At 35.7% G+C, this 22841-nt stretch overlaps 1 protein-coding gene across 3 annotated transcripts in view; it reads right to left on the bottom strand.

Annotated features, from left to right (window-relative positions):
• Window positions 1-1054: 1054 nt before the first annotated feature.
• Window positions 1055-22841, bottom strand: part of sbno2b (strawberry notch homolog 2b) — an 89052-nt gene continuing 67265 nt past the window's right edge. For all 3 annotated transcript variants that reach the window (NM_001423267.1, XM_087302040.1, XM_087302041.1), the window contains 26 exon segments: window positions 1055-4257; window positions 4586-4776; window positions 4856-4932; window positions 5110-5241; window positions 5444-5536; window positions 5916-6010; window positions 6096-6239; window positions 6319-6390; window positions 6478-6586; window positions 6663-6734; window positions 6841-6953; window positions 7214-7349; window positions 7435-7566; window positions 9829-9950; window positions 10061-10243; window positions 10329-10411; window positions 10775-10872; window positions 13065-13241; window positions 14340-14493; window positions 15430-15535; window positions 15620-15737; window positions 17940-18083; window positions 18158-18248; window positions 19893-20026; window positions 21608-21768; window positions 21854-21953. In NM_001423267.1, the coding sequence (NP_001410196.1) occupies window positions 3440-4257; window positions 4586-4776; window positions 4856-4932; window positions 5110-5241; window positions 5444-5536; window positions 5916-6010; window positions 6096-6239; window positions 6319-6390; window positions 6478-6586; window positions 6663-6734; window positions 6841-6953; window positions 7214-7349; window positions 7435-7566; window positions 9829-9950; window positions 10061-10243; window positions 10329-10411; window positions 10775-10872; window positions 13065-13241; window positions 14340-14493; window positions 15430-15535; window positions 15620-15737; window positions 17940-18083; window positions 18158-18248; window positions 19893-20026; window positions 21608-21768; window positions 21854-21953 (3855 nt within the window). In that variant the 3' untranslated portion in view covers window positions 1055-3439.

Raw genomic sequence — 22841 nt, forward strand, 5'->3', positions numbered from 1 at the left:
AGCTCCATCCTTCACTCACTTGTGAACAAAACCCCAAGATAAACTCCACCTGGGGTAAGAACTTTCCTCCAACCTGGAGATGGCAGGCCACCTTTTTCCTTATTATTATGCTAAATTAAATATATATATATATATATATATAATTTAGCATAATAATAAGGAAAAAGGTGACCTGCCATTTCCAGGTTGGAGGAAAGTTCCTATGTATATATATATATATATATATATATATATATATATATATATATATATATATATATATTAATATATATATATATATACATATACATACAACAGTTCAGTCTGGTTCTCAAATCTGATTGGCTGATAGTCGTGCGATATTCTGCAATATCAGAACTCCTGCAGCCTCTTTATCCTTTGTGTATTACTCCGCCCACATACAGCCAACAAAAATCAGACACTACAGATCTAAAGTTTAAAAGATGCACGCTCAACTGTTTAACTGTCAGCTTATGATTTGAATCCAATGTGGAAGAAAGTAGTTCCACATACAAAAGGGTCTTTGAAACTCTCCGTGTTTGATTTTGTTTTTATATGCACAATTATGCCGTAAACTCGGACTGCGACCTCGTGCCATCGCACGCCTCCCACCAGTGCTGATATACAGCCATATCAGACTGCTACTCGTGTGATATTGCTCATATATATATATATATATATATATATATATATATATATATATATATATATATATATATATATATATATATATTTTTTTTTTTTTTTTAACATTTTTTTTATGTTTTTAAAATGTAAATTAAGGTTGTACAGTGTGTTGTTAATAGCAGAGCTCTTCCATTAAAATAAAAATAAAGTTCTGAAAGAAAACAAGTTCAGCAAAGGTAAGGGAAAGTAAAATTACTCAAAAGTAACATAACACATTACTTACCTTAAAAGTGATTAAGTAACGCAACTAGTTTCTTTTTGGGGAGTAACTCAATATTGTAACGCATTACTTTCAAAAGTAACTTTTCCCAACACTGTTCGCAAACATCTAAACACAACAAAAAATCATCAAAAGCACAACACAAAATCAGGAATCTGAACATTTTATTTTTTTGTTAACAACAAACTGTAATAAGTTCCTTTCTTTAGATATGTGTAGAAAACAATTTCTTTAAGAAACAGTCGAAAGGCACAGTTTGCTTTTGCAATATTTACAACAGGATCTTAATCATAAATAAGCCTATAGAAAAGCATAACAAAAGCATAACCAATAAGAACACGGGAATAAAACGTTTGGAGATACATACACTCAGTAGCACGTTTTCTTTCCATAGCAATAAATTACATAAAAGCCATACTGATATAAAAGCCAAGCCAATGAATAGATGTTTACATTCCCAAAAAGAGCCTTGAGCGAACAAACGTAGCAGAACTGGATCACACACCAGACAGAAACACAGTTATGCACATTTTAGTGCAAATCACACACAGAGCAAGACGAATGCATTTCTAGTTAGTAACAGAGGTTAACTTCGACTTTGCCCAATTTAAATGGCCTCATTGTATAGTGCTTAAAATGCAAGTCTTTTCTATGAGAGGCACTGAGATACCTGGAACACACAACTATTAGATTCTCTAAAATAACCAAACGCTTGAATTTCATTCAACACAATGGGAACTACACACACTGAGTGTGGAGGAAAAAACTACTGATATCACGCAAATGTTTTCAAGTGCAAATGTGTCAAAGATTTTCCCTTGATGAACAGAATGAAAGAAGTCTGTGCAGACGATAAGCAACGATGGATAAATAAATAATATTTGATCTGTGTCACTGACAGGATTTTACATAGAAGAACCTTCCTTTAACGCATACGTTAAACATGGCATACATCTGATTTAAAATGATATATATATTTGTATTCATAATAAACAAACATTTTGAATTGTTCATAAATTTCATCCTGAGATAGGGAGTGGTTTTGACACCTTAAAGCATGAATATTTGACTTTCAGTTCTGGATATTGCAGTGGACATCTTTAGGATTGTATAATTGCATAAGGAATAGGAAAAAAACAACTAAATATTCAACGACTCAGTGCAGCAGAAAGATAACAGCGATATCATTTCGTCAAATTTAGTTTTGTTTGGAACTGTTAAAATGATTACTGCATCAATAACATAAAACAGAAACAAATAATAAACATGTCCCTTTAAAATTAAATACAAATAATCAAGTAATTCGTATACACGTTAGACGGATTTAAAATACAATATATATATTATTATTATTTTTAACCTATTAAATAAAGGGCTTGAATTCAACTAGATCAAAATGTATTGCCCTTTCTTGACTGTACCCTGGATGCATTTCACATTGTATCGAATGCTCTATTCGAATGTTTTAGTTTTACACATTGGATTCCAAAGGAAAAAAAAAAATCGAGGATGAAGTCAGCTAATAGATGTTACCGCTTTGTCTTTTTACATTGCGAGAGGGGGCACAGCAGGATTAGACAGTTCTGTTTCAGAACAAAAGAGAGACAGCTGCACAGGTAAGTGATCTGTAGGTAGTTAAGCTCTCCTACTAGCACAATTGTTTCAAGGCCTGATAAATAAAGGCAATAAATACATTAAAAACATCTGCACGTGAACAATGTGAGTATGTCTACATTCCACTTTTATATTCCGAAGGCACATTTCGACAGTAGCCTGTTCTCTTGCTCCTCAGGAAAAGTGTTTTGTCTAATAGAAGTTTGTCATGGAAATGTAAAGCTGATGATTGTCTGAGTTTAAACTCATCACCGAAATGCACGTTGTAGTATGTCTAGCATATCTGAAGTCAAATTTAGGAATATGTGTGAATCTGTGACCTAAAAACCTTTGGTATAGAAAGTAAGACACTCGAGGCTTCATTTGGGATTCCTCAGGACGTCCAATTGGCAGAATCCTTTAAAGAACCTTTAGGCACACTACACAATGAAGAAAGCCAGGAATGTTCTCTGAGGAACCTACAAATATGTCCTGTCTGACTCTAAAACAGTTTCTCCAGTGAACTCATTATAAAAGAAAGTCTTTGAGGCATTTAAAATACACATTGAATATCTCAGAGGCACCTTTAAAGATGTGCCAGGTTCTCCAAAGGGTTCCTCCAGCGAGGAACAAAAGTGTTACCTCAAGCGTCTTATAATTCCTACACACTCAATCTTAAGGAGCTTACGCACAATATACTGTCTGATGGATTGATATAACTTAAATGATCTTTGGTAAATTAATACTATTTAAAGCGATGGTGTATAAAACTGATGATGCTAAAACTGAGAGCTTCTGTCAGGGTGTATGGAGACAAAACTTTGTAGGGATTGAACTTCCTCCACCTTGTGAAGCCAGTGGTGGAGCAGGACGCCGGCAAGTGGTCCGACTATGGCCCTGAGTGTGTGCATTTACAGGAGAGTCTTGACTTGAGGTGTCTCATTCTGGTTGTTGGTACTGAATGACGGATTGGCGTACTTCTGGTCCACCTCGCAGCATGCTGTTCAACACCTCCCGTGCATTTATATTGGCTTCAGAGCGGCTGTGTCCGTTGGGTAATGAGAGCATCTGCTGGTCTGTAGGGGGGAGAGAGACTTGCGATAATAAGGAAGACGATGAGGATGGGGTGATTGAGGGAGTGAAGTGGGACAAGGAGGAAGAGAAGGAACTTGACACAACCATGGGTACAGATGAAGATGCATCTGAGGAGGGAGATGCAGGGACAGTCTGGGTAGGTGTTGTTGTTATGAATGAGTTAAAAGGCAGCAATATGTCTAACAGGTCATTGTGTTGCACTGAGGTGCTTCCCTCTACGGGCTGGCTCTCCTGCCGCGGTTGCTCTTGAATAAATTCTTCAAAGTTAAAGTTATCCACTAAAGGTTCGGTTGGCCTGGAGAAGTTGTCTACATCCAGAGCAGCTTGGGAGGAGGAGGGTGAAGAATTGCGAATCGTCAGGTCCAGGATTTCTTCCAAAGGGTTTGGTACAGAAGGGAACGAGGGGAAGGAGATGTACGGAGTTGTCAGGCTGGTAGCTGCTAAAGACTGGTTGAACAAATTCGAGAAAAGCTCTTGATGCTGTTGCTGCGCCATGAGCCTCTGATGCTCCTCAGCCTGACGCTGCTCCAACGCTTGCTGCTCCAGCGCTTGCTGCTCCAGCGCTTTCTGCTCCTTCTCTCTACGTCGCTGCTTCACCTCAGAGTCCATTCTCAACAACTCCTGACGCACTTTTGTTATGCAGGTCTCTGGGATTTTTATACCTAAGTAAAACAGGGAACATCGATTAGGAGATGCTGAATTCCTTTGCACAGTTTCTGGTAAAAGAACCTATAACCTTTTAGTTGTCTGTAAAGAGGATAATATTCCACTAGTCAGGAAGACCTAAAGTCAAGTCAACATGTTGGCGCGAATAGCCTTGTGGACAGTGCTCCAACAAATAGTGCCACTGCACTTTGGGAGTCGTGACTTTGACTCCTGGGTTGTGGACTTTTGTCTAATTCCAGCTTTGCTTCTTGTCTAAATATAGTCCTGTCCTTATAAAGGTAAAAACTGCAAAAACAAAACTGTAATATCAACTGGTTTACTCACCAACTTGTTTGTTACTGTCTTTGGTCTTTAGACGGACAATCTGGAGGATACTTGAGCTGGTGATATCAGCAACAATATCAGACACACGTTTCCACACACGAAGCAGAGCGCCACATAACATGTGGTACTGACGCAATCGAGTGCCCATTGTACACTCCTGACCATCGTCTATCCTCTTGCACCTCCCATACCTGCAGGAAACATTTATCCGTTTGGTAAACATTCAGTTTGGCTAGTACCAAGACAGAAGCCTGGTTTTCTTTTACTTACTGGTTAGCATGGCTGCATTTTCTTAACGAGAAATTGAACTGGTTTTCCCAGCTGTCCTGTACATCCGCTGGAGTGACCTGAAGCAAGTGTAGAAAACATCAGCATCTTAGACCCATAATGTTCACTAGATGGCAGCAGAGGCATTTTTACTACTACTACTACTACAACATCAAGGAGGGTTACTAGCATAAGAGAGTCCTCTCATTTTATTTGGAGAATGTTACATTAGGTTACGTTGATGAGCTTGAACACACCTTCCGGTATTTTTGTTGGAGTTTATCAATGCTTTCTGGTTGGAGTTGCTTGCCAATGTTTGGTTTGTAGAGGATCATGTTGCGTTCCTTGCCCTGCACGGCTAGCAGCACACATGGGTGGTTACTTCTCAACTGTAAAGACAGGCACCAACATGTTCATCACCAGAGTCAACATCAGACAAATATGAAAGAACTCTAATGACACATGAACCCTGCTTCACCCCTGAACAGGAAGGTTCTTCCAAGGAAGCATCTTTCCCTTATTAGTAAAAGGAAACTACATGCAAATTTTGAAAAGATGAGATAATTCTTTCCCTTTCATCCAAATACTCACTCTATAGGACATGTAGAAGCCTTCATCAGGTTTGGTGAGGGTTTCAAACTTTTCGAGAGCCTCTGACCAAGGCATGCCTCTATCAACACTTATCTGTGCAACAAAACAAAGGTAAAGTTTATCAAACTGTCCACAATGATTGGACAAGTGCCCAACATGTTCAGGCTGTGAGTGGATCCAAAATCTAAGCAAAAGAGAAAGTTCTTGAAGTGCCGTTTACTGTCGGTCAAAAAACTACTTGACTGGTAAACCGGCTGGGAAACCAGTTCTTATTGCGTAAGCCGTCAAAATAAGCTTTCCGCTTGTGGAAGGGATTATTATCGTGTTTGCAGCATGCATAACACATGAAACTCCAGTGCCTTGGGCATGTTTACTGTGCTCATTAAAAAGCTATTTTGTGTGAAACTCTACATGAAAATATCACCGCAGCTTGGTAAGTTTTTAACTTTCACACGTTTCAAAAAAGACGAACCTTATACAGGACAACTTGACCATCTTGAGGGTTTCCCGCTGTCAGAAACTTTTCCTGCGTCTCTTCATAGATCTGATCATTACCTGGAGCCAGATCTAAAAGAAAGCAGATACTTGGCTGTCACGTAAAACTATTGATCCAAGTTAAAAGTACCACACCACCAGAAGAAGCTCTGCTTACCCAGTATTCCCAGATCATAATTGCCCACTTTTTTGTCCATTTCAATCAAGTAGTCGAAATTGTCCGTGAAGTACTGGAAGAGGGAGTTCTGTTTGTGCACCTCAAGACCCAGTATCCGGTTGAGGAACTTGGTGATATTGCAGTCTGACACAAAGAGGAATCACAAAGTCAGAGAGAAGATGTGGATGCGAGCACTTAGCAAAAAATGTAACAGAAGGCTCACCTTTTTCAATGTTGATGCCCAAGCGGGACTGACTGCACAGCATGCCTACATCCATCATACCATACTTCATATCTAAGGAGTCATCAAAAGCTTTGGTGAGATTAAGGTTCTAGCTAATGCACATCTTAAGAGAGTAATGGACAAACAGAGCCCTTTTACCTCTGAAAAACATGGCTTCTCCACCAGGATAGTCCTTTGGAGGAGGTACCTTGCTTTCAGTTTGACCAAGGATGGTTTTGGTGATCTTATCAAGAGCTTTGGTACCGTACTGTGAGGAACAGCCAAAACAATGTGTTAGTCAATGACATGTGTTTTACTCTGTGTTATGTGAAACAGTTACTTACTTTATTTTCAAAGTTGTATTTGCTCAGGTCTCTAGACTCTGTGGCTCTCCTGTCACCATGAGTCAAAGCTCCCTATTAAAATGCAAATGAAAAGTCAGCACCAAAGAACTTGTTTGAATATGTATATTTGCAAAATAAATGAAATGGTTAAGAGCTAATCAGCAGTTCAGGGACGCACCAGGCTCTCCAGCCTCTTCGCCACGATAGATGCAAAACGTCGCTCGCCTGCCAATTCGGAGATAAGGAAGATGTACTCTGGTGCATTGACTTGGTTGGAACGATGTGTGCGCCCTGAGGAACAGAGTGAGTTAGTATTTGTGGTATGATGACACTCATTATAGTAAGAGAGCTTTGATGGCAAGGTTAGAGGTTGTGCCTGATTGATGCAGGTGGAATTATTGTTGCTACATTGGACTGGGGGTGTAGACAGGGGGTGTAGACACTTTTAACAGCATCAAAGCATTGCAGTCTAATCTAAAGACTGTCCTACTTAGAGTAGTCAAAATAACTGGTGCATGGCCACAAATTTTATAGGTATGCATGCTACTCACCAAACTGCTGGATGGCTCTGTCTGCACTCCAAGGCAACTCCAGGGTCATGTGAACCCTTCGGCACTGGTTCTTAACTCTTCTGTCAGCCTGAAGTGAAATCCCTGAACTGGCTGCTTCAGATATGATAGCTACCAACTGAAACGAGTAGGGCAAATTGTGTTTCTAGATACACCAATGAAATCAGAACCTAAAAGCTTCAGATTCCTTCATTGAGTCTCACCTTCTCGCCATTCATGAACCGATCTTTCTCTTTGATGTTGATTTGGTCGATGGTGTGGCCTTGCTCAGCACGGGACTCATATTGGACACTGCCATCAGGTCGACGTACCACTCGGCCTTTCCGTCCTGTCATCTGGGCACATAAACAATGCATCTTTAGTGCTTGTTTATTTATTTTTTCAAGAACTAACTACCCTCGGAGGGTTACAACACTGGAAAAACTCGATCTAGTCAAGAGTTACAATCTTATCTGTGGCCAAAAAATCTTATTTATCTTGTTTTAAGAATTCAATGTAGCTGTGTTTGCATCCACCTATTTTTATGTGCATTTTGGATATGCACATAAAAAACGGTTGAAGGAAAAGCCAAGATGCGCATAAGTTTTGAAAATTTGCATAAAAAACGTATGCACATAACTGAGTAGGATAAACTTTTTATTTAATAAAGAAAGATGCGCATAAACTACGCTTGAAACACTTTTACCCAACTAAAGTTCTCTTTTTGACTTGTGGGTCACACATCTTTTATGCAATATTGAGCAGACATTTTATTCGCATCTTTGGATGGAAGCATAGCTTGTGATGCGAGATCAGATTGTATTTGAATGTTATGATTATTTTAAGATTAATTATATTTTTTTCAACTTTTTCCTCATTAAAGCTTAAAGTTAAGTATTTTGCTGGCAAATTAAGCTTGATTCCAATCAGAAATATAATTTAGGACCAGCCTTGTATTTTTAAGACTTTATCTAAGCTGCAATAACTTGAGTTTCCCCATTAAAAAAGTTAGTTGTTGTTCAAAAAAGTCGTCTTATTTTTTGTTGTGATAAGCTTTAGTATTTTGAAAAACAACAAGTAGTAATTTTGTCTTAATTTAAATAAATAATGTAAATAATACTTTATTAGGTACACCTGTCCAACTGCTTGTTAAAGCAAATTTCAAATCACCCAATCACATGGCAGCAACTCAATGCATTTAGGCATGTAGACATGGTCAAGATGATCTGCTGCAGTTCAAACTGAGCATCAGAATGGGGAACAAAGGTGATTTAAGTGACTTTGAACGTGGCATGGTTGTTGGTGCCACACAGACTGGAGTATTTCTGAACCTGCTGATATACTGGAACTTTCATGCACAACCATCTGTAGGGTTTACAGACAATGATGAAAAAGAAAGAAAATATCCAGTGAGCGGCAGTTCTGTGGGGGTGCAAATGCCTAGAGGAGAATGGCCAGAGTGGTTTCAGCTGATAGAAAGGCAACAGTAACTCAAATAACCACTCGTTACAACAGAGGTATGCAGAACAGCATTTCTGAATGCATAACACGTCGAGCCTTGAGGCAGATGGGCTACAGCAGCAGAAGACCACACCGGGTGCCACTATTGTCAGCTAAGAACAGGAAACTGAGGCTAAAGTTTGTACAGGATCACCAAAATTGGACAATAGAAGATTGGAAAAACATTGTTTGTTCTGATGATTCCCGAGTTCTGCTCGATATTTGTATGGTAGGGTCAGAATTTGGCATCAACAACATGAAAGCATGGATCCATCCTGCCTTGTATCAACAGTTCAGGCTGGTGGTGTAATGGTGTGGGGGATATTTTTTGGCACACTTTGGGCCCCTTAGTACCAATTGAGCATCGTGGCAATGCCACAACCCACATGAGTATTTTGTTGACCATGTCCATCACTTTATGTCCACACATGTCCACACTTATTAGTAGCCAACCATCTTCTGATGACTACTTCCAGCAGGATTATGCGCCATGTCATAATGAGCTAATTATCTCAGGCTGATTTCTTGAACATGACAATGAATTTACTGTACTCAGCTGGACTCTACAGTCACCAGATCTCAATCCAACAGAGCACCTTTGGGATGTGGTGGAATGGGAGATTATAATCATCATGGATGTGCAGCCGACAAATTTCCTGCAACTGCGGGATGTTATCATGTCAATATGGATCAAAAGATATATTTCCAGTATCTTGTTGAATCTATGTCACAAAGGATTAAAGCAGTTCTGAAGGCAAAAGGTGGTCCTGGCTCTAGTATGGTGTACCTAATAAAGTGGCTGGTGAGTGTAAGTTGGATAAGTTTAAATTTAAATGCTTTGGCTCATTTTAGGAGAATACAATAACAATTCTTAAATTAGGAGGACTTTTCCTTTTTTAGTAACTGTAGTTTTAAGAACTTTTTACAAAAAATAAATAAATAAATAAATAAAAACAGTTTAAAAAGATTTACTTTTCTAGTTTTAAAATAATTAGATAAAATACCTTGCATTTGAGTAAGTGTTATAATAGGTATTTTAGGATTTTTTGTACTAAAGCCTAGGTAAATTGTATGGTAACTGGTCTTTTTTTGCAGTGAATGAATGCATAAATACTGACCTCTGATACTTTTTCTGGCCCTCCAAATTTGTCAATGAGCTCATCCAATGTGTTGAGAGGTAGTTCTTTCCCCAGCTCGGCGATCTTGTTGAGAAGCCCTTGTTTCATGTCCTCTAACCGTGCTAAGGATGTATGAGATGAAAACTGATTGCATAAACTGACATCAAAGGTGCTGTAACCTACTTAAGATCTTCAGGCTAAATGGAGATAATATACAAAACAGTCAGCATACCCTTTTGATAGCTGGTTTGATCAACGAAGATGACATCATCGTTATTGTCCTGAATTGAGTCAGGTGAAGAGTTGGAGTCGCTGTCCATTACGTCTGACTCAGTGCTGCTGTCATCACTGATGTTGATCACTGCTATGTCGGTGCCTTGTCGCGGTTGCTTTGATTGCCTGGCCCGTGGCTTACCTGCAATCGATTGTCCAATCAATCGATTAAAGGCTTAAAGATGGACAATTCATAATCGATGAATCAACAGTGTGACTCTACTCACGTTTCCTCTTATTCCCCGCTCCTTTTTCTCTCATCTGCTTCTCTGACGGAAAGTGTTTGAAGACCAGAGACTGAAAAACACCCCTGAGGAGCACACAAACACACATTGTGTTAAGCCAGAAAATGCCACTTCTGAAAAAAGTGCTTCTGTGCCTGATGGGCTCAAGGAAGTGGTTCTTATCAGCAAACACTTACTCACAGGTTTCAGAATGATACATGGATTGCAAGGTGACCACAGCAACACAAATATTGAGAAACCTTTCTATCATTGTGAAACTTTGGAAAGGAGTAGTCATAAGGTGGCTGGATATTTAAAGAGTGTCAGATCACCCAGACATTTGAATTCCGTCCTCATTTATTCACTCCCCCATGGTTCTTTATCTTCTGAACACAATTCAAGATGTTTTTAAGATAATCTGAGAGATTTGATGCCCAAATTTCACTTACTCAGCAGCAGACACAAATCGATCCAAGTGTCCATCGTTTTCGTCGAGGACTTCTCTGGTTCGAGCCTCACCTGTTGACTGAAGCCCTATTACGACACACTAGAGAGAAGAAAAACAAGTGTAAAATGTCTACAGCAGCAAACAATCTGTCATTAGAGACACTTAAGAGGCTATCCACACAGAGCACATCTTTTTGTCAGAATATGCGATTTGCAGCATGCTGGGATTTTTTTTTTAACTCCTCCAGCCTGTTGCAGTTGTCAGACATACAAGCTGCTTTAAACAGAAGCGTAACATGATTGTGCCACCTTTGAGTTTGTCTGATGGGTCACCTGATGTTGATGTGTGACACAGCTTAATATTGCATCTTAAAGGGCCACGAAACTCCCCTGTCTTCGCAGGGTGTTTTCACACCTCTAGTTAAAAAAGTCAGGAGAGTGGGTGAGTCCAGGTTTGATTAGGTGGAAGTGTCGAGTGGCGAAGGAGGGAAGGGTTTGCATAAAAAGGGGAGTTTCAGGACATGAGCGTGCTATTATTCTGTCACAAAATGTGGAGAAAATCATACCCGGCAAAAATCCTACAAGACGGTAATAGTTTGATTAGGGTGTTTACATGTTTACATTTGGAGAGCAGCATTTACAGCGGATCTATCAGTCTATAATATTGTAGTGATATTAACGTACTGCAAACTTAGTAGATGAATCATTTTGACTAAGGTATGTCTTTAAAAACTGAAAGAGTACTGCTGACAATACTCAGGGTGATTTCACACCTGGGAATTGATTCAGTTGTTCCGAAACAGGGATTCAAATTGTTACGTTGTTGCTCTTTGCTCTTGGTGCGGTTTGCTTTCACACGGCAAAGTTTGTAAACGGACCAAAAGAGCTAAAATAAGTCACGTGTGAGTAAACTCTCCTCACATTGGTCAGAGTTTCACGGTTTATTTTGCAGAGTCTCGCTCAGCTGTCGGTGGGTGGTTTTTGACAAGGTGCACAAGACGTGTCTAAAGAGCGAGGAGGGATGTGGTGAGGAGGGGTGAGAATTGTGCCCGACGTATTTAAGGACTGGGAGGGAGACGCCCGATTTCTGGGAGATTATCATTTGTTGGCGGGCATCCGGGAGTCTGTGCATTTGTGGGAGACTCCAGAAACTTCTGGGAGACTGGTATGTCTGTTGAATGACCTCCCACCCTACTTATAATTTTCTCTTCACTATTACATATACATAATACACTGTGATATAACCGGGCTCTGATCATATCGCTTTCTCACTACAATCGATCTGCTCCATAGCTCATTTCAATCGATATGTGACCACCTCATTTAGGCGATCTCGGATCGATTGATTTGGCGCGGATCCGTAGGTGGATTCACATATGCCAAACAAACTGCACTAACGAGACAGGTTCCGAAACAAAAGTCTAGGTGTGAAAGCACCTTTACTAACTTTGGCTCTGCACTGATCACACACTTACAAAATCTGTAGAGACCAGACAATTAACATGAACTGGAGCCACATCTTTTTTTAAAAGGAGACGAGTGGCAAATCCGGATTACACCATTTCCAGATGCAAAAAGCTCTTGTGTAAAAAAAGTTCCTTACAAATATATTGTTGTCGCGTGTTAGCAAATCACTGTAATCCACAAATGTGGGTTCACAAACGAGCGGTGCCCTAATCACGAGAAAATGGAAACAAAACCTTCATTGCGGGACATTTATAAACGCAACACTGACGACCCATGTCTCCGAACAATTCTTCTTCTTCCACTTGTTTGAATTGCGGTTGGCAACACAATGTGACTTCTCTCTGCCGTCTGAAAACTGTAACAGGTAGAAACTTCTAGTCTTCGAAGCTATAATGCATATTAATGAAGTTGCACCTCATTTACAATAGAGCTTGCTGATTGGTTGGACCCAAGTCTTTCTGATGAATTAATTATGAAACCTCAAAGACGTCATTTTGTACCCGCCGCTACAGACATCCAGTCTCCATGGTGTAATTTACACAAGAATGTCATCGCCATGACGGAGCTTTAAAATTTATCTTAATATATTGTGTCCTAATAGTGTTTTTAGCAACTTGGGACACATATATGACTGTAAACATCTCAAAAAATGTGTTTTGGTGTTTCGTGACCCTTTAGGTGCAGCGCTTACGGCAAAAGCGTAACGGTCATGCAAGTCCATCAAACACATTTAAAAAGGAAAACAATTAAAAAAAAGTATCACGGCGAGATAGAAAAAAACATTTAGTGTGAATAACCCCTAAAAAGCTCCTAAATATGACTTACCTTCCCTGCCTCCAACTCCTTTTTGGCCAGTTCCACCAGGCAGCGCACCTTGGCGGCGATGCAGAGGTATTTAAAGAAACGTTGGTGGGACGACCAAAACTGACCCCACAGTGACTTTCTGGAGCTCATGCAGAGTTCATCGGCGGCCTGCATGAACACCCGCAAAGCTTCCGCCCACTGCAGAGGAGATAAGTGTCAGCCACAAATTTGTACACTTTCTGAATTTACAGATACAGTTAACCAAAAACATGTCAGTCTGGTCATTCTTTACTCGCCCACACACTCTATATTTACATGTACACCAAAAATATGATTATTTCCAGTAAGCGTATAAAGTAGGTGTGCTACTGGCTGATGTTTAATCTTTGCATAACATTTCCATTCACATTTTCACTTATTGAAAGGATAATCGAAGTGATAAACATTGCAATACTGGTTGTGTTTTTTGCTCTCTCTGCTCTCTGCAGATGTGGAGCAGAGATTGCACAGCAAACGGTGTTGATTGTGGGCCAACACTGCTTGGTTTAGAGTAGTATTAATGTGATCAAACTGGAGTTTGATTGTGTGCCACATAGATTAATGCGATTATCATTACTATTATGAGCTTAACTGAATTACATTGATTGAAGAATTATGTTTACACGTGCCAACATTTAATCGCGATATGGTCAGTATGCCATTATAATCTACATAAGAAGATGTGTGTGTATGTAGGGATTGGTTCAAACCAATATACAATATCAATGTAACTAAAGTAAATGGGAAATAGGCATTTAAATGTGCTTTTAAAGTATTGTTAAAGGGGTTCTCACTACTATTGCACTCTATTTAATGTCTTCTAATGCCATATAACAGCATTCTGTGAGGAACAGACATTGACATGAGCAGACATGTCATTTTGGATGAACTTTCCAGTCTATTTATATATAAATATTCATCCAAAAATGTACTTTTATTCAATTTGAATGAATTTTTTTGCTGTTTTGATGCTTGACAATGAGTCCCTGTACATAATCTTTACGTAAAACAACTTTTTTTTGTAGGGATTGCACCTTTGTGACGTGTCTTGTGCTTAATATAATACTGGAATTTTTAATGAACAGTCAAATAGCTTGGGTTAGTTAGTGTTTTTGTACTTTTGTTCATTAAGAATGCCCTAAATTGAAAATAAATGTGTGCGTTAAGCCTTAAAAAAGTCCACTGATCAACGGGACTTGCCAGTTACTTTATGAACATAAGATAGCTTAGATTGCAGAAATTCTTCTCATAACTCACAAGTTTAGCAGCTTTGTTGTACACAAGCTTGAAATCGTTATCCAAGCTGATCTCTTCGATGCGGAACGAGACTCCTGAGAAGCTGAGCTGGCGAGCGATGTACATCCCGCTGACCTTCATATCCATGGCCACGATCTCCATTGCCCCGACACCCCTGCCAATTGATATCATTATTACTATTTAATTTATTGTACAATGAGGTACAACATGACATGTTGTGCCAGAGTTATGCCAATTTCCATCTGCAGTCCCTGGATGTTGTTACAAAATTAACAATATTCAATTACAAATGATACAATACACACATATAATAATATTACATAATCGTCAATAAAATTAGAACCAAATCAACGATTGCCAAACTTTAAGTGTACACTTTAAGTTTCCAGCAAACAGTTTTGTGTTTAATAGACATCTAATAAACATCTAAATGTAGACAGCTTGGTTAAAGCAAGGCTAAACTTGGGCTGTCAGTGAAAATCTAATAGACATCTAAGAATAGCCCAAAACTAGACTGGTGGTCAAATAGACAGATTAGACAGACTTTATATGTGCAGTCATTCATTTCTGTTTATTTGAGAACTAGTCTAGTTCTGGCCTGTTCTTAAACGTCTATTAGATTTTCAATGACAGCTTAAATTTAGCCTTGTTTTAGCCAAGATGACTGTGTTTAGACGTCTATCAGACAACTATTAGACATCTTTAAAAAACAAAAATTGCTCGCTGGGTTTTCTGCAGCTCGAATGAAAAAAAACTGATTGTCCAAAAACTAAATGAAATAATTTGTCTAGTATTTTCCTTACAGAAAGTCACATGGTTTAAGAGGAGAAATGTAAACATTTAACAGACATTAATAAAAATAAAGTTATCAGATGTCAAAAATGTATACATTTTAATACTATTACAGTGACAAAAAACACTTGGCTTTTTTAGCTAACAGCTTGTTTTATAAATAATATATAATAATTTTAGCATAGTTACGTTTGAATGGGCCGATATGATAAGCTTAATAAGGCTGAATCCTCAATTCAATCAAAATTCATCAAATCATATTCATATTGGCAGTTTAAGTTGATCGTTCTCCACAAACCTCTTCTCAATGGTGTGGAGAAAGTCGTCGAAGGTCCGGAAAGGAGTTCCTTCTCCCCAAATCCCCAGACGGCTCATGTAGATCATGTTCTTTGGCTCCGAGGCACCTGATGAGCACAGGGTCTTTTATTTAGCATTGGTTTTTTGCTGTAGTGATGGGGATTTTTAAAGTGAATGTGGTAGAGACGCACCTGTGGCACTGGCATACACCACTCTGGCCAATGGCAACTTGTTCTGGAGATCCAGCACGGCTTTGCCCATCTTTGTGGACGTTGCGTTTTTGGCTTTGTGGCATTCATCAAATATAATCTAATAGTTGCCCGTAGTCAAGGGTTAAATCAGTTTTGTTGTTCACAATCATAATTATGCTTTCGAAAGATTTTAAAAAATGTTCTAGAAACAGAGCCCTAAAGAAGTATTAAGAATTTAATAGTTTTCTGATTAATTTATATTCTTTAATGTGGTATACTGTTCAGAAATAAAATACAAAGCATTTTCCCAATTAAATCTTTAATAAATCTTTATATTATAATAATAATAATAAATAATAGTAATAATTCCTTACATTTACATGGCGCATTTCTAGACACTCAAAGCGCTTTAACATGGGGAGGATCTCCTCATCCACCACCAGTGTGCAGCATCCACCTGCATGATGTGACGGCAGCCATATTGCGACAGACTGCACACCAGCTGATTGGTGGAGCAGAGACAGAGTGATGAAGCCAATTATGATATGGGAATGGTTAGAAGTTCATGATGGGGCTAAACCCCATTTAAAGACCACAGGGAGCCAGAACCTCAGTTTAACGTCTCATCCAAAAAAAGGGAGCTCACTGAGCAGTATAAAGTCCTCATCAATATACTGGGGCATTAGGACCCACACAGACTGCTTATTGAGTGCTCCCAGCTGGTCTCACTAACACCACTTCCAGCAGCAACCTAGCTTTCCCATGTTGTCTCCCATCCAGATACTGACCAGGTTGCATTTTTTAAAGTTTTTTTTAGTTTCAGTGGGCGACCATGTGAGAGTTGCAGAGAGCTAGCTGCCGGCATACTACATACTTATGTAGTACTTATACTATAATATTTTAGTGAGCCAAAGAATAATGGACTGAGTAGTAAGGAAAATGATATTCCAAAGCTGGTTTCAAAAAACTATCGAAGATTCTGTAAAATGTAATAAAATATTTGAATAATTAAATAAACTATTTATGTTTACACTTTAATGTGGTTCTAAAAACATTTACTATTCAGAAGTAAAATACAAAGTTTTTACCAAATAAATCTGTAATAAATGTTTATATTATGCTACAATATTTTAGTGTGACAAAGAATAATGTACTAAATTATAGCAAGCAAGGCAAGGCATTGTTTTGTAAATTCTGTAAAATGTAATAAAATATTTATAATAATTACGTAAAATATTCATGTTCATATATACCCTTTAATATATACACTTGTATATATGTTCTTATAGACAGCATTTAATATGAAATAAAATCAAAGTAATTAATATTTTCTAGATAAAAAAGTTTTGCTTTTATATCTATATATGCTATATATATAAACTAAATTTTAATTAAAAAAATATATTTATAATGTTAAAACTATGTATTATGTATGTATGTATGTATATATATATATATATACACACACACACACACACACACACACACACACACACACACACACACACACACATATACATATATGTATGTATAAAAATATATGTATATATATATATATATTTTAAACTTTATCAGAGATTTCATAAAGTGTAATAAAATTGTTGAATAATTATGCATAACATTACTGTTTTTTACACATACTTAATATTTACCTAATATATTAAATATAATAATAAAATATTTAATTACTTTCCTGATGAAATCTCTCTCTCTCTATTATACATTTAAAGTCAGAATTATTAGTCTCCGTTTTGAATTTTTCCTTTTTAAATATTTCCCAAATTATGTTTAACAGAGCAAGGAAATTTTTACAGTATGTCTGATAATATTTTTTCTTCTTGAGAAAGTCTTATTTGTTTTATTTTGACTACAATAAAAGCAGTTTTTAGTTTTTTTAAAAACATTTTAAGGTCAAAAATATTAGCACCTTCAAGCTATATATTTTTTTCGATAGACTACAGAACAAACCATCGTTATACAATAACTTGCATAATTCCCCTAACCTGCTTAGTTAACCTAATTAACCTAGTTAAGCCTTTAAATGTCACTGTAAGCTGTATAGAAGTGTCTTAAAAAATATCTAGTCAAATATTATTGTCTGTCATCATGGCAAAGATAAAATAAATCAGTTATTAGAAATGAGCCATTAAAACTATTATGTTTAGAAATGTGGTGAAAAAATCTCTCCGTTAAACAGAAATTGGTAAAAAATAAACAGGGGGCATTTTTTGACATGGAAAAATAAAAATTGTAAAATAAAAAACAATAATATATATATATTTAATAATATATACACTAATTTCCCCACAATGAAGGATACAACTCCATCAAACTCAGGCTCGCACCAGTCTAGGATCTGCTTGAGTCGTGTTCGGTGTTGTCCGCCCGCCTGACTCTCCCCAATCAGTGCTGAGTAGGTCACAAACAGGACCCCTTCTGAGGTAGCTGTGTCTCCATACTTAATCTGCATATAAACAGCCAAAAGTGAGGAAACCCTAGCAACATGACCTGCATATTGAGCCGCACAGTAATACTGACCTTATTCAAGGCGTGCACTCGTATACTGACTGCACCGATGTCTTGGAGATCTCTCTCTGCGTCATACTTCAGGTCATTGGAGACGCTGAACCTGCAGGACAGATCAGCAATTAATAAAAATTAGATGAGCATGTTGACTTGCACAGCTCACAAATAACCATTTGTACCGGTTTATTAAGAAATGGAAATGTAAGCAAAATGTGCTCGCTGTAGTTAAATCAAAACTTAATAATTTGGGTATTTCATTTGTCAGTTGTCAATAAATTACAAAAAAAACAACAACAACTAAACAACAATATTCCTACTGAACATGTCACTTACAGCTCATTTATTATTCTCTATATTCAGTATTTTGGCTGTAGCTACATTAATGCTTTAAAAAGATTTGTACAGCTTTTACAAGAAATCGCTTTTGCTCACCTAGAAAAAACAGTAAATACAGTAACAGTGCATTTTAACACTGACTACATTTACAAGGACATCAGTAATTGAATTACTTGTCTTAATCCTTTTGTCGTTCCTTTCATGATCCCATTTCACACGTTATAGCACATAATTAGATTAACCTCCGGAGTTTCATGTAATTTCGTTTGTTTCATTTTTGATTTGTAAACTTTAACTGCAGTTTGGCACTTTCACACTTTCATTCAGGAATATTTCATGCATGCCCCCGTGACAAATGAGATATTGGATGTGAGTTTGAATTGATGGAAGAGTCTTGTTTTAATGGAATTTGATACCGCACACTGTATGGGAAAAAGAAACTCTGTATTTCACGATGCAAGTGTCTGTGGTCCTTCACTGCCTCTGTAGGTGCAGAGAATAGTGTCAAACAGCCATGTGTGTAGACTGTAGCAAAATGCGGCCAAAATCCTACACAACAGTAATAGTTTGTTTAAGGTGTTTAAATGTCTGTAACTGCACTTTAATAATGCTTCACATGTCTTAATTCAATTTCTGTTTAGTTTGATTTTGACTTTAGTTAAATTAAGGTCATCAAAATCGCTGTTTACATGGTAGATTCTTAATCAGAGTATTGTCTTAATCATATTAAAATTGAATTATAGTTGTTAATGTAAACATACTCACTGACTGTTCTCTCAGTGAATTTGTTTTATAATGTTATTTATTCCTGCGATTTAAAGCTTAATTTTCCTAAATTGTTTTCAGTGTCTGATCCTATCCTCATATTTTTGAAGCAGCAAAAAAAGAAAAAAGTTTTTTTTACATTGATAATTAGAAGATTTACTATTAGTGATTGAGTACCGATAATAATTGATCATAACAGAACAAAGTATGACTTCTGAAGGATCATCTGACACTGAGGAATGGAGGAATGATGCTGTAAATAGCAGGAATAAATAACATTTATAAGTACATTCAACAAGAACAGTTTAAATTGTAATAACAGTCCACAATTTTACAGTTTTACACATTTACTGTATTTTTGAATAAATAAATCTAGCCAATAATTCTACAATGACTTATATTTCTTATATAGTGTTTATTTCCACAGTAAAAATGTTTTTTCTGTAACATTTCACGCTTGCGCATGTAAATAAACAAAGCAAAAAAAGTGTGCAAAATCAGCATAAGATCCAGGAAAACAGAATGCTTAAAATAAGTATGAATAATTATAGATGTGTTTATGTGTACAGTGATCTTATGAAGGATTATCATGTTATGAGTGTGCCAGTAAAGTCGGTCAGTTGTGCTGGATGTCGATGCTTCTCACCATAGTGCTTTTTTCCTTCCCTTTAAGTTGTTTTCTAGAATGATGCCAGCCACTGTCCGGCCTTTGCCCACACCAGCGCCATCACCGATGAGGAAACCTGCCCGCTGGCTGTTCTGCAGAATCACTTCATGTTGCTGGAGAATGAAGTAAACAAGAGATGTATTATTATAGAGGTATGAGGAAAAAAAAGCATGTCTGATTATGAAAGTATGATGATTAGGACTGTATGCAAAGGTTTGACAGGAATGTAAACGTTAAATTGAAATTGAATATAAATAAAATATATAATTTTTACCAGATTTAATAGCAAACTAATTTAATTAAACATTTTCTTATAGAATAATTAACGTAAATTAAAAATATATATAGTATCATGTCAGATAGTAGCTCACAGTTCAAAGTTTTACTGAAAATGAAACAAACAAACAAAATAAATAAACAAACTGAATACAAAAATAAATGAGCAGTATATTAAATAAACAAATGAAACAATGATTGAAATGCTGGGATAAGAATAAATAAACATAAATGATCTCAAAATAAAAAATATATATATAAAAAACAAAAAGAAACTATACTTTTTTATTACTTTTTAATTACTATTATCAATTTAATAATTATCTATTTAACAATCATAAAAAAAACTCTACAAACAGTTACATTAATAAAACAATACATAATAATAATAATATTAATAAACAAACAAATAATTACATATAATCTACTTTATAAACATTGATTTATATTGAATAAAATTTTATCAGAAAAATTATTGCTATTTTTATTATTAACATTATTTATTTGAATGTATTTAAATATAAAAAAAATAATATTTCTATTTGTATTACTAATTGTATTTTTGCTTTGGTATTTTAATTTATGAACATAACAATATTAATAATACATTTTTCTAATAGAAAAATATGAATTACTATTTCTATTAATTACAGTTTCATCTTATTATTTATATATTATTAACATTTATTATTTGAATGCATTTAAATGTAATAACAGCAATATAATCATATATTATTTAGTATTATTGGTTGCATTTTTTAATTTATAAACAATATATTATTAATATATTAAGTCCATTTAGGTCATTAAAAAGCATTACCTATTAAAAATATTATACTTTTTTAAGAAAATATTATCATGTCAGATAGTAGTTTACAGGTAATAATTAATTTTAGTCACAAAAGTTTTACTGCTGAATAGGCTCAAAATGAAACGAACTAAATAAATAAATAAATAAACCAAATATAAAATAAATGAGCAGTATATTAAATAAGCATTTGAAACAATGAGTGAACTGTTTTTGATAAGAATAAATAAACATAAATAATCTAAAATAAAACAAGCAAAAAAAAACAATAAATTAATATTATCAATTAATTTATTATCTATTTAAAAATTATAATAAAACAATACATAATGATAATATTACTAATAAAAACAAACAAACAAATAAATAAATGCATAAATAAATGAATAAAATAAAAAAGCAATAAAATAAATAAAATAAAATGATAAACACAAATCAACAACTAAATACCAAAACAATTTACAAATTGTTTGCAAACACCCTCCAAATCAAACAACGGTGCATTACATAAATAACAACAAAATAAAACATAAATAACAACAAAATAAAACAGCATTATCCCAGACACTTTAGTCATAGTATAAAGGAGATTTGTGTGTTTTTGGAGCACCTGACAGGCGTATGTGATGGCCTCTAGCTGCAGCGCTGACAGTAGGCCATCTTTTATGGTGTCTTCTGGGATGGAGAGGGTGTAGGTGATGTCTGGAGGAGGAACGCTGGATAAGGTGTTGGTCTCCACCACGCGGTCTGGATGAGATATGCCTATTTTGGCTGAGATGGAAATTACGGAGAGCAAAACATTAGTAATAATAATAATAACAATAATAGAGTGTGTGGGAAGAAGCGGAGGGCTCACATTTGGAGGGTTTGTAGTCTGCATAGGTGTCAACATGACCGAGCTCTTCTGCCTCCTCCACGTCAACTTCCTCTTCCTCTTCAGGCTGGGTTTGGGGTCTCTGTGTGAAAACAGGTTTAGAGTGAGAACAGAAAGAGAGATTTCGCTGTCTGACTTTAGTATTTATTGCTATCCCTTCACAAAGTAATAAATAATGTTTATTAAACAGAAGGTGTTCCAGACATTATGAATGTGTAGTTTACTTTCAATGCAACAGTTCTCAAAACAGGAAATGTACAGGCATAAAAATGAAATGATACTAGCATGTGTTATAACTTTCACTACAAATGAGATAACTCCAAGAATAATTTAAAAGGCAGAATTGAAATGCCTTGTTTTGATATTTTAATTTATAACCATAACAATGTTAATAAAATATTTTTCTAATACAAAATATGAATTTCTATTTACATTGTGGTTTCATATTATTATTATCATTGTTAACATTTATAATTTAAATGCATTTAAATATATAATAACTGTAATATAATATTTTCATTTTTATTATTAATTGCAGTTTTAGCTTAAATTATATTATAATATTGTGATATATTATTAGTATATTAATATGATTTATATATTATAATATATGATTAATATTAGTAACAGATATCAAACAATACTACTAATGATGTACTTTATAAACATTAATTTATCTTAAATATTTTTTATCATACAAATGATTGCTATTATATATAATATTATTATTATGTAAGTCTTTTCAGGTGATTAAAAAGCATTACTTATGAAAAATATGCTTTTTTCATTTGTATGATTTTATTACTATTTTTGTAAATGTCTATTTTTATCATCATCATCATCTTCATCATTATAATCATCATCGTTTTAATGCATTTAAATATTAAAAAAAAAAAATAATAATAATAATAAAGATTATTTTTATTTATTATTAAATACTACTATTATTATTAATCATTCATTCATTCAT

Source organism: Danio rerio, chromosome 22 (genome assembly GCF_052040795.2).
Source record: "Danio rerio strain M-AB ecotype USA chromosome 22, GRCz13ab, whole genome shotgun sequence".
In the NCBI taxonomy this organism is placed as follows: Eukaryota; Metazoa; Chordata; class Actinopteri; order Cypriniformes; family Danionidae; genus Danio; species Danio rerio.